At 32.4% G+C, this 13,605-nt stretch overlaps 1 protein-coding gene across 1 annotated transcript; it reads left to right on the top strand.

Moving 5' to 3' along the window:
• Nucleotides 1-322: 322 nt before the first annotated feature.
• LOC149794048 (uncharacterized) lies at nucleotides 323-3,244 on the top strand. The gene is made up of 3 exons (XM_089967996.1): nucleotides 323-401; nucleotides 1,353-1,734; nucleotides 3,041-3,244. The coding sequence occupies exons 2-3, from the start codon at nucleotides 1,362-1,364 to the stop codon at nucleotides 3,058-3,060; spliced, it is 393 nt and encodes a 130-aa protein (XP_089824122.1). The 5' UTR covers nucleotides 323-401; nucleotides 1,353-1,361; the 3' UTR covers nucleotides 3,061-3,244.
• Nucleotides 3,245-13,605: the final 10,361 nt, after the last annotated feature.

Here is a 13,605-nt window from a genome sequence, read left to right as displayed (position 1 = left end):
GTTATATAAAATCAATCTAAATTTAAAATCAACCACAAAATTAGGAAAATGTTGACTCCAGAAGAAAACTATTTTTCATTACACATACATGTTTTGCAGACGTGCTCTAATTTTAATGTCTTTGTGTTAGGTACTGATATGTTGACATCTGCATTTTAATGAAAAACTCTTGCGGGTTTCAATGTTTTTGTTTCTATGACAGTTCCGGATTTGTTCAGGCTGCACAATACGTGCGCGTGGTCATATATAATTTTATATACTTTTTATTGGTTTTCACTGAAAATAAATGATTAATGAAATAACGCTAAGTCCGGCATTAATGGCAAAACATCTTGCTGTAGATTTGTATAAATACCGAATTCGACTGCTCCGAGAGCAGAGAAGAAGGCCCTTTCCTACAGGTAAGCTCTTTTCTGAACACGTACATTCAATCTTTATATTTACTTGAGAGATTTATAAACTAATGGAAGACATCGTATCTTTACTAAGGAATTGTTTGGTTGACTAATTAGTATTTCATTGCACATCAGCTCACGATAAACTATTTACAACTTAAACAATTGAATTATAGTGCTGGTACGGAGAAAAGTTGGTATCGGCAGAATACGAACCAGCAACCCGCTAAATATAAATCTGGCACACTGTCCACTCAGACACCGTGGTTTCCAAAGATATAAACGTAAACGCAATAGTTTGATTATTCGAACCTAATTAAATAAAAAGCCTTGACGTAATAAAGCAGTCAAGACTTAGGGTGAGGAAAGATAGGAAACTTCTGCAAGCATTACCTGTGGAATGTGGCTTACAGGTAGCCACCTGTGCAGAACTGTAACATCGTATCAAAATATAACTAATACGCAAGCGTTTTGAGGTACGTATTAAATATTCTGTATACAACATTTGAAACATTTGCATTTCTAAAGTGTACGTCATGTGGGGTCGTGCTTAATTCCAAATTATCTTTAATTCTTTGCCTTTTGTTGTGTTACACCATTTATGATGCAATTGTACCCAAATAGCAAAGAATTCATTTTCAAATCGATGTGTTTTCACTGCATTAAAATAATAACTTAGCGTAAACATTTACCAATATAAAAAAGCGAAGTAATTGTTTGATTATATTTGCCATCAAACTTAAGACACAATGCAAATTGTCTGTAGAAGATTTTGGCATTGTAATGGTTATTTGTCTGTATGAAGCCTGTTAATATTGCAGTCAACATTTCAATGCAGCCAAAACTATTCGAAAGCTGAATGCATGAAAAGCAGACGACTGAGAGAAGTTTGAAGGAGAAGCATCATGAACAATAATGCCATGAACAATGTAATGCTCTGAACATTTCTTTTTGTAGTCACTCAAAATGAAGATAGTAGTTTTGCTGCTCGTTGTCATTTTGGCTTCCGCCAACGCCTTCTGGAAAAAACCACCCCCAAAGAAATGGGGATTTGGCGGAGGTTTCGGAGGTGGATATGGTGAGGGCTACGGAGGAGGGTACGGAGGTGGTTACGGAGGCGGATACGGAATGGGATATGGCGGTGGATATGGAGGAGGTTACGGTGGTGGATACGGGGGTGGATACGGAATGGGATATGGCGGTGGGTATGGAGGAGGTTACGGTGGTGGATACGGGGGTGGATACGGAATGGGATATGGCGGTGGATATGGAGGAGGATATGGTGGTGGAATGGGAGGTGGATTTGGAATGGGTCATCATTTCAAATGGCCAAAGAAATGTAAGTATTGTATGTATTGGGAATATAATAAATCTTTAGTATCTGTTACAAATTGTTCATCCACATCTTACCGCGTCGGTATATAGGTTTTTACGATTGATGCAGTATATTGATTCTGAGAGAAACTATCTACAATATCAAATCGAATATATACTGTGTACATCTCAGTCGCTGTTAATTTAAGAGAAAGGCAGTGAAAAGAGGAAGAAAAAAGTCAATCACACTGGGAAACTTAGCAAGGGTAATTAGTTATCGGTATAGGTCACCTTTAGTGGAATATTAGTTTTGGATTGCACATGGATTATTATGATCTATATATTGTCATTACTTAAAGATTGTATGGAAAAATTATTACTGATCAGAGTTTCGTTCTGATGTGATTACATTAAAATGAAAGTAAAAACAGAATGAAGAGAACCATACAAGTTTATAGAGCAACTATATTTAAAGGTCTTACCAAGGTAAAATGTATTTTGGTAAAACTGTCCTGTAAATAAAAGTTAATATTTTCTCATATAATATAAATATTATATTATATATTTGTTTGTCTAAACTAGCGGAATTGAAATTGGTAATCCGATTAAACCGATTAAGACAAACTCCATTATATAATTGGAAGAATCACAATGAACATGGAATGGTTTACGGATGTAACTGAAATTGCTGCTCACGTCTTGCGGAATTATTTTGCTATGAAAAACACATGCCTTATTCGTTTTTGTAGTTTTCTTTGTATTCATTAGGTTAATATTTAGACGATATTTTTATTTATAATCAATATTGTTCATATCAATGCACATGACAAATGCCTTGATAACTCTGACAGTACATTTATTTAAGTATTCAGGACTATGGCATTTGGATTTAAGAAACAACAATACGATTTACGTTAACTGTAAAAATAATTCCAAAAGACCTATACAACAATATACTTATTTAGTACCATGGTTAGGCAAGACCTGAATCTTTACGTTGGTGAGGGGACGCTACTGTACGAAGCAATGATCTATCTATCTTAGGTCACATTTGCGCCACATTTCCCCTGAAAATTGAAATTACAGATTTTTGTCTTAAACATTAAGCAGCAAAATGGGCCCGATGAATGTCCAAGAAAGATCAGTGCGAAGGACTTAAAACAAACAATTCATTTTACATTTTACATTAATGTCATGAACTTATTTTCTAGTTGAATCAAGTATGTATATGTATTCTATTAAAACGTCCCAGTATTCAAGATATATCATTTACTTTGAACGATATGTCGATCAGCTCAGTATCATGATTTTTTTATTCTTCTCGTTTTCAGTCCCTCCCAAGAAATATTAAACGTCCAACAAAGTGAATGGAGGTGTTATAGATATATATCTTAATGGACAAACGAGACCTGAATGCTGGATGACATGAAGAATATAAACAACAGCTAATAGACATTATATCAATAAATTGTGATGTATGTCGACATTTTCATGCAGTGAATTATTGTTTATTAAATGCAAGCTAAAAACAAGAATCTTTCCAATTGATTTTTTTCAGTCTCATCTTAGTATGACAAGGAAGGATGGCGGAACTGTGCTGACATAATTTGTTTTAATTAAAAGTCATAGTCTTGTGTTTGGTTCCTACTTATATAAATTGTTTCTACGTATCATTTCCTTCAAAGCCACCTTTTCTGTTACAGAAGCTGGATAGCGGTTTAGTCACTATACGTAGCCAATGCGGAATAAATACTACCTTTGGCGAGAAATCAGTATTGGAAGACATTAAAAATCATTAAACCTATTTTGCAATAAGACATCAGTTTTATTTTATTTGAAAAGACTTTTTTCCTTAAAAGGTGTAATTCTACACACACCAAAATAGATAAACACACACGCAAGCACTTAAAACAATATTAAACATTTTTGCAGTATATAAAGATATAAAGTCATTCATTTATATGAAAAGGTAGTTGAATAGTATGTATATTGTCTCTCGAAGAAGACATATATAATTAGGTTGCTTTTGCGATTTTAATAAAAATCAGAACAGTTTGAGTTTTTCTCATCTTTCATCGAAATTGTACATTTTCGTTCACTTAGAAAAATAGTTTTTGCACTTTTTTTTCTACTAGGGATGCAAACTATTGTTAACTGGAATTTTCCTGAATTTATTAAACTTAAACCTACATGCAAAATGTAAACTATGTTTAATATTTAAAGCTAAAATAGCATGTCTCACATTTATAAATGAAAGAAAATGGGGTCACTGGTCACAAACTGTGATATTTTTATAGTCATAGAAAACCGCAATTCTTCTTTTTTCTCACCATAGAAACGTTCAATTAGTCTTAAAAATCCGCTCTTTTAAATGTAACAAATTATTTGGCAATCTCCATAAACAATCGATAGTTTCCGCGTGCCAAAAACGGATATAACTTACATTCATCCGTTATATTGTTCCTAGACATTTCATCCCCAAGACATTTCGACAGAAAGACATTTCAACCCCAAAGACAATTCGGCCCGGACATTTCAACCCCAGGGACTATTCAACCCCAAGACAATTAAGAGCCTAACTTATTTATTGTGTCCCGTGTTTATGTCTGGGTAATAAAGCAGTTCAAAATGGTCAACGATCATTTTCTTCTATAAACAAGATCTGACATTTATTCCGAAGACGAAATCTAAAAGAAAAAAATACGTTGCAGTTTTAGTACCAGGTAGACTATCCATCTTTTTAACAAATAAATATAACTGTTAGAAAGATATGCAAGCATTTGTATACAAGTACGGTATAAGAAACAGGAAGTATTTCATGACTTATGTCATTCATACCTCGTCACTATACGATTAACACAATTCAGTTAGAATTATACCAAAATATATCCAGTCAATATGTCACAACAGAAGATTCATATTGATTATCTGAACCAAATAGTGTGTAAGGTAAATGTAGCTGCTTTGTTGACGTTTCATGTTGAAAAACGTACTGTACTTGTACTTAACCTGTATTGTTCCTCTTTTTGGTGTAATTATTTTAAGAAGTGTTTACTCGAAATAACTCTGTTACAACAATGCGTATGGATTATTTTGTTTACATTCACCCACACAAAGGAAGATTGTGATTTAGTTTTAACAAAACATATTGCCTCTTTTTATTCAATTATACTATTATACGTACACGGATGGATTGTTTTAGAACTAGACTCTGTCTTCTTGAAACAATGTAATTATAGAATTGTGCAGTGAGCTGTGTTAAGGGCATACCAAGACTCGTGATTAAGTAGACATGAGCAGAGTCATCTGTTTCTTTTTAGAAGATTCAGTCAGTTCTAGCAATGCGCTAATTGTTGTTTCATACTATAATATAATTATTGTTTTCCTGTCCCAAAAAATTGGGTTAAACACTTTTTAGTCAAGGTATATGTCCTATGACTTGAGAAACGAACTATTTTTGTGTGAATTTGTGCTCCCTCCTCTACGGTACAATAAAATAGATAAATAAAACACTTATTTGAAAATAAAATGTAAGAAACGTACCTTGCATTATTAACGTTTATTCCTCCCATTTTATAATCAAAAATTTCTTAAAGAAGTAAATATATTCAGGAACTTCGGATAAGTAGGTATGCATGCTTAATATAGACTGAATAGCTTATATCAGATAAAACAAATTTGTAAAAGAGTCGGAAATATCACCCGATTGTTTGATGGAACCTGCCATTCACGCATGACACGTTATAAGGTATAAAATGACCAAGACTGTATTGTATCCAGGTTAAAGATACGTCTGTTTCTCGCAACTAACAACCGTTATTTGAAAATACATTCACTGTGAGTGCACATCATAATCTCTTCTCTAGCATGGGTTATAAAAGTATAATTAAAGTAAGTTATTGTTGTGTATACTATTTAACCTGCGCCCATCAATGCCCGTTTCTATCAATCATGAATACATGTCGCAAATAAATATAATTCCAGTGATAAATAAAAAAAACTGGCAGCTTACAATAACCTCTTTGCTTAAACATGCAGACAGAATATCAAAGACAAATGTTATTTTATTACAAGCAATCATAACTCGGAAAGTAACCTTGGATTCTTTGAAGTGTGCCAATTGTTGTAATAATCAATAACTTGATCGGAGTAATTGTAAAGAAATTATTTTTAAAAATGTTTAAAGAAATTATCACATATAAAATTCGTTAGAAACTTACTTGTGATCCCAATCTAGAATTTGTGCGCATATAATTTCCACAAGTCTAGTCTAATGTCTTAGGAAAACAAATGAAAGCAACGATTCTGCAGTAAAACTTGTATTTCGGTGTTATTTAGAGGGCCTTAGGATCGCATTTGTAATTACCCATGTTTGTTTAAAATATACTTAAAAATTATTTTAGTTTCCTCTAGTTGGCAACTAATTAAATTAGGTCTTATAGTCTTGAATATTGACAACGTTTTTGGCAGACATTAGCAATAAGCATACAGTAGCGTTCAAATGTAAATGATTTATATTACACAAATGGGACCAATTATGTGTTATGAAATTAAGACTGTTGATGAAATAGAACTTACAAAATTTATATTACTTGCTATGTAAAAGTTGTAAAGAAAACAAAAATTTAAATGGTTTTATAGCGTAGGATATAACAAAATCACAAACACAACAAATAAAAAAATTAGATTTGAATGTGAAAAAAAAACCTCTTATACGATGCGTTTTGTACTATCGTAAAAATATATTTAACACCAATATTAAAGGGAAAACCGTAAACGACTAACAGGAATGAAAACTTGAAAGAGAATAGTATTCTACAAATGACTCGAAAGTAAGATTGCAGCGAAGCTTAGAAAAATAACACATTCACAATATGGAGGTAAGATAAAAGTTATTAGATTTATTTTGAAAAATATTTATCCACACACACATACACACACTGCTACTACTAGATTTGATAAAACAACTGTAAGACACTGCAAGAAAAATGAAACCGGAAGATGCTGGAAACGTTTTTATAAAACATATGTACCGACAATCTTCTTAAATATACACACCAAAAGTACATTACACAGACAAAGACTCAATCTGGCAACTGAAGGTATCAGATGACAGATTCTTTTCTGGTACATGAACCAACCGAAATCTACCATACCTATTCGTATTTCAAATTAATGCTAGAAAATGATTAAGAATTATAAACAAGATATACATACATACATATATATATATATATATATATATATATATATATATATATATATATATATATATATATATATATATATATATGTCTATGTATATACATATATATATATATGTCATGTATATATATATATATATATATATATATATATATATATATATATATATATATATATATATAAAGTAAAGATGAAAGTATCAGTGATCAGTGAGGTCCTACACAACAAATTCAAATATTCAAGGTAAGTATAGTACAATGAAAATCTATTTGCAAGAAAAGATTACTGAACTTGTAACGAACGAAGTAGATTCAGTTTTAAATAAAAATACTGAACACTGAATTGAACGCTAATATATATATATATATATATATATATATATATATATATATATATATATATATATATATATATATATAGATGTGTGTGTGTGTGTTTGTGTGTGTGTGTGTGTGTGTGTGTGTGTGTGTGTGTAAGTAATGGCTGTTAGAATGTATATACACCTCGCAGGCCGGGTTAAAAGAAGAAATCACTAATATGTATTAGGAACTTCGATGATATAGATGTTTTTATGCATTAATGTCATTTACTGCAACAAACAAATATAGTTGATATATTTTTGGTACGGCACATAATCAAAAACAGGTTATTTTGGACCGCAATAATTCAAGTAAAATTCCTTGCCTAAAGATGGCACCCATGCTGGTGTGATGGTAGGCATCGAACCCGCACCCCTCCGATCCCTACAAAACGCTATACACTTGGTCTCGGCTGCTTAGCTATGGATAGACATGGTATGTATAATATTTAATAGGATATTCGAAAATCATTCTTTTCACGTATGCTTTTCAGACCAGCCACAGATCACAGCATCTGAGGTTATGTACTCGCCACGTTTATAGCTCATTAATTTTATATCAGTTTCAGAAACAACTGTCATCATACTTGTATACCATCTGAACCTGAAAATATTTTTGGTTAAAGCAACACATTTTCCTGATATAATTCTCACTGCTTTACTAAAAATGTAGGACAATATTCATGTCTGTTTTTATAAATAAATCTTACATTTGATTACAAGGGAACTAATTTAAAATACAGCAACAATATTCAGTACAAATAACTGAAAAAAGTATTGAAGACACTTATCCTGAATCAATGAATGTAGAATTTCTGTCACAAAATGCTGAACAAATATTATTCAGATCTAGGAAGAAAGATAACACGATTAAGAAATAGAAATAATACTCTAAGTTTAATGTTTTGTGTAATGAATAAAACTAACTACATATTGCAAAAATAAAGAAAAAGAAAAAAATTATTCCATACAAAAGAGTATATACTGGTTACGCAGCGTTTTGAAACACCGGACAATGATTACCTTCTCAGATAATAGAATTTATTAATCTCTATTATATAAGCTAATGCTTATTAACATAGAAGGCCATTGTGGAAAGGACAAATAGGTCATCGTTAATCCGGTATGTATTAAATAGTCTGGGTAGGGGGTAAAGAAAATAGACTTTCACCTAATTGATTTAATTTGTACCTATATTTGTTTCGTGTTTCTTTTAAAATTTAATGATAGGCAATATTTCTTTCATGTTTTTTTTTTCTGCGGTGAGAATGATATTTTTAGGGTATTGCTTCATTTTGTTTATGTTTTAAAAGGTAGGTATAATGATTGCTGAGTGTTTTTAAAGTTGGTAAGAGCTCGGTTTTATTTTTTAATGACCTTCTTGCATTCGTCATTCCACCATTGGACAATTTGTTTGACACCTCCTCCCAATTGTTTTGGTATGCTTTCTTCAGCCGCCGAAGACAGAGTTTCTTCAATGTTCTGGTTGAGTTTATATCTATTGTGGTCGTACTGCTGGCCTTCACAGATGGATTGAAATGCTTCACAGTCTGCTTTATCATAGCTTCATCATATAATATTAATTATTTTGTGAACATGAGTTATTATATGGAATTTGACGAGTAATGAGAAGTGGTCATTTCATAGCGACCTTGAATTATTTACTTTCCGAATCGACACCTTCTGCTATTTTGGGTGTACATATTGTTAATCCAATTGCTGAGAGTACTTGTTTTATAGATTTATTATATTGAGGGTACCAGTATTTACCCAGTGAGTGACCCACTTTTCGATATCCTTCCCTCTCCATTAAGGCTCAAGATTATTGCTGATGACCTGGACAATCAATAGATCAATACCGTCTGGACCCAACGCAGTTTGCCTACGTCAGCGGAATCTCGATAGAGGGTAACCTATCCAGTGAAGCTGTTTTAGGCGAGGTGCAGTCTGGAATAGATAAAATTGATCGTTGGTCCCATAGAAGGGATTTCCGACATTTCCCACTAAGACATCTGGAGTACTGTTTTCACCTAAATGCAAGGTCTGCTTCGGAAATACCGAGTTTATACATTAGTACCATTGTGATCCGAATCGAAAAACCGACAAAATTCTTGCAGAAGCTAATCAATGAGCACCAAATATATGACAGTCACATAGCTACGCATGTGAGATGCGAATATGACTTAACCTTCCTGAGGAACCTAAAGGGAATCGATTGAAGGGCAGACCAGGACACGCCATTCTACAGGATATTAATTCGTTCGAAAATAGATTACGGGTGCCAGACATATGCCTTGGCAGACCTAAATTTATTTCAATACAGTACCAAGCTCTAGCTATCTGCACCTGTGGGTTCAAACGATCTTCCTGGGAGGAACTTCAAGTCTTAGGAGTCGAGAAATATTGTTCCTGAGAGGCACGGATCTCTATCGATGACTTCAAGCACTCAACCAGGAATATCATAGAGAGATGATATAAACCGGCATAAACTGGTCTCAAACGTGTCAAAGGGAAAACATCCATGACCTCCAAAGAGAATTAAAAATTAATGACCTTCAGGCTTTTCTGACAAGATACCCTACTCTTGTGTTTTGGGCCTGCAACACCCCAAAAATAAACTTTTAGCCTTTAGAGTATCGGTCGAAACAATACCAACTATTATAAATTAGGGCAACAATATTCTTGGAGATAGATGGTACATACTAGGGATCCATACATTGATCTTTACTGATAGCTCTACATAACAAATCTCAAGAAACACTATAGCAGTGTTGATGATCCCTGGCTAGGACATTAAAGTGGGAGAAAGACTTCCCAATAACTCCTCCATACATATATATATATATATATATATATATATATATATATATATATATATATATATATATATATATATATATAAACGAATTATGATCTATAAAGCAAGCAATTAAATGGATCAAAACACATGAAAATGGAAAGCTAGTTATAATTAAGGACTCTCTAAGCATACGGCGCTCTCTGGAATCAGTTAACTCTTCTAACAGAGAAAATCTCTTGAGAGAGGCAACTTAAGGATCGAAACCCTGGACAAAAACACTTCATCTATGGAATTAATGTAGATGACATCACACATTGACACAATGCCACACCAGTAAACAAAAGGGCCGATAAAGTAGCAAAAACTAACTTGAACGAACCCTAGCACAAAATCGATAGGAAATGTCAATGGAAAAGGGACATCAAAACAAAAGGACGCAGGTTTTTTTACATCCAAAGAACAATACGTATAAAAGTCAGCATGTCAATACTGTTGAATCAAAATGACGCCAAAGACATGACAAATAATTACAAAAATCAGGGAAATCACTTATGGCAGGCCGATTGGGTAGTTCTTACCTAGTGTCAGCTTAGCGTGCGGACATTGCCCCACCCCAGAAACACCAAGCCATGTTATCAATGAATGTCTCAAATACAATTAAAGAGAAGAAAAAAAAAGTTACACATAATAAATAATTCTTGAAGCCCCGATAACCTGTCTATAATTCCTTCAACAAGTAGATAAAAATATTGTCAAGATGTATAACAATATCCTGGCATACTTTTCAGTAACCGATTAAAGAAAAAATTATTCATTCGTAAAACTACACCTAAGGCCTAATAATTCAATCAAATAAGGGTGGTTTACATCCAGAATAAACTAGGAATCAAACAAGGGAATAATTCCTTAACAAATCCCATAAATATCTAAAGAAGCAATCCAGATCAAGACGTAATAAAATACGAAAAAATAATGGAAATACATTCCGTTTACTGTGCAATATATAGCCGATATATTCGGAATATAAGGAAAGAACATTTTGATAACGGAATTATTCACAATCATATCAAGGCATCAATTTTTAAACAAATGACTAGAAAAATTTGCCAACAATTTAATCGATCCTCCATTTACAATTTAAAGCTGTAAAATCCATTCACATGAAGAATTAAACTTATTAAAGAGACAGACATGGAACCAAAATATTAGAAAAAATATAATCGAAATATATCGTGTAAAACGTTCGACATGGCGAGGAACAGGTGGTGGACGCGGTGATAAAGGTAGTACCAATACGTTCGTTCACAAAGTTAAAGATACATTGAAACATACCGACAACTGCTCGTTTGAATTGGGTATGAGCAATCAGTAGCAGAATTGTGTGCTATCTTGGCAATATAGCACACACTCGTGCCTATTCAGCATTGAGTTTATTATGTGTTAGCTGATGATATTAGTGTACTATATAAACATTAGCTGGTTAATTATTCTGGTTTTGATCAAAGGCGTAGAGATAACGACAATAGGAATTAAACAATGAAACGCTCTCAAACGTATACTATTAAATGTAAGCACACCAACTTCTACAACCATTTTAATAATAATAAATGCTTGCTAATTTGTTTCTTGATTTACTTCATTTAAATCGTTCACAGATTCGGTTGTATGGTTTGCAATATTTTAATTGTTACTTGCCTTCTGGTCTACATATTCCATACTCCCGTTTTCTTCTTTTCAATTGGTTTATCATTTAATGAATTCTTACAGACTATTCGTCACTTGCTGGAATTCAATTTATTGCCACGTTAGTATTTATAGTTGTATTTGTTTCTGGATTTTTTAATATATCTCAGGATTTATGTAAATTGTTATTGCAGCCTATTTTACCACCCAGTTTCATAACCATATCACAAAACTATACTATAAACAATAATATCATAGATTATCCCCCCATGCACATTTCGCTTCATTGTTTTGCAGTTAAAACAGACTACGAAAAGATGGTCTATTTCTTACATTATTCATACTTTGATGTAGACTTGATATTCCTCCTTGTATTAGTCCGTAACTATTTTGCAAAGTAATAAGTCCATATGTTATTTCAGTATAAATAAACATTGAAATAATTTTTTAAATCAGGTAGTTTTCATCAGAACTTAACTGGTCTAGATCTATAATCATACGTACGTATATTATCATATTTTATATGATATCGTGTAGGCTCCCCAATCACACACACTACATTATTAGGTTTTTCAGGACAAGTTGCAATAAGCTGTTTTTCCCCCAATAATATACCTCCAATCATGATGAGAAGTAATATTCAAGTTAATAAAGATTAGGTTTAATTATTTATATTCATTTTGTTGGATTTATAATCTATTAATCACTCAATGATATTTTGCATTCAGACAACATAATTCATATATGGAAGGAGTTGTGGGACCTAATTATTGACTTTACCAACTAAGATAAGCAAGTATATATTAGATGTCATTAATATCCAGTATAACACATTTCACTAAGCATCAATACAAATCGCAAAAACCAACGTTTTGTTAAAACTGCTTTCGACAACATTCCATCCCCTCCCCACAATAAACATTTATATTTTGAAACTTCTTATTATACCGGTCAAAGAATGAATATAAGAAAGAACAAGTAAACAGAAAGGAGAATGAATGCAAAAGGAAAAAAGAAAAATGTAGGAAAAGAGTGAATTATTTATTTTCTTTATTTTCTTCATATATAAGGGTCATAATTTAAACGACTTCTGAGAAGAGTGGAAAGGGTGGTATTTAACGATGTACTTACAAAGTTTGGTTTATTATGTGATTCAGTAATCTTTGCAACATAAAATCAGTAAAATACATCTAATACCAAATCCTATAGTAGTCTCTACACATTAACAAAATCATCTTGCAGAACAACAACAACAATAACTATAATAATAGTACTACCACTAATACTAATGCTATTACTACTGCTAATAATAATAATAATAATAATAAATATACATATATAATATTAATCAGAAGAATAATTATAACATCAGTAGTTAAAACTGTCGCTGATAAGTTACAGTCGTTTATCTGCTATTGTTAACATACTTCATCAATATTCTCATTTGATATTCTTCTTCTAATGTTACTGTTATAGCTCCAACTACTAATACTTTTACTTCTGCTACTCCTAAAACTGCTACTTCTGCCACTTGCACTACTACTAATATTGCTAAAATTACTACTTTTGATCATTTCACATGTGCTTCTTCTACACTTCCTTTCTCTTTCGACCTTGTCTTATTGATACTGCATTATAATATTCATACTAGTAATTGGCTGAGTAGTTCCTCTAATGCCAAAAAGTTTTCTCTAGACACAGTGTGCCGTCTCTTGATGTGGAAACAAAGACGTCTGTTTCAACTTCAAATCAGCCAAGACTGTGATACTAAAAATCCCAATAGATGATTAATGCCTGTAAGATGCTTATCAGCCATTGATACTTTACTCGTAACTCATGCATTTTTTTCT

Source organism: Sinohyriopsis cumingii, chromosome 8 (assembly GCF_028554795.1).
Source record: "Sinohyriopsis cumingii isolate HCF-2022 chromosome 8, ASM2855479v2, whole genome shotgun sequence".
Classification (NCBI taxonomy): Eukaryota; Metazoa; Mollusca; class Bivalvia; order Unionida; family Unionidae; genus Sinohyriopsis; species Sinohyriopsis cumingii.
This window is presented reverse-complemented; position numbering and strand designations above follow the sequence as displayed.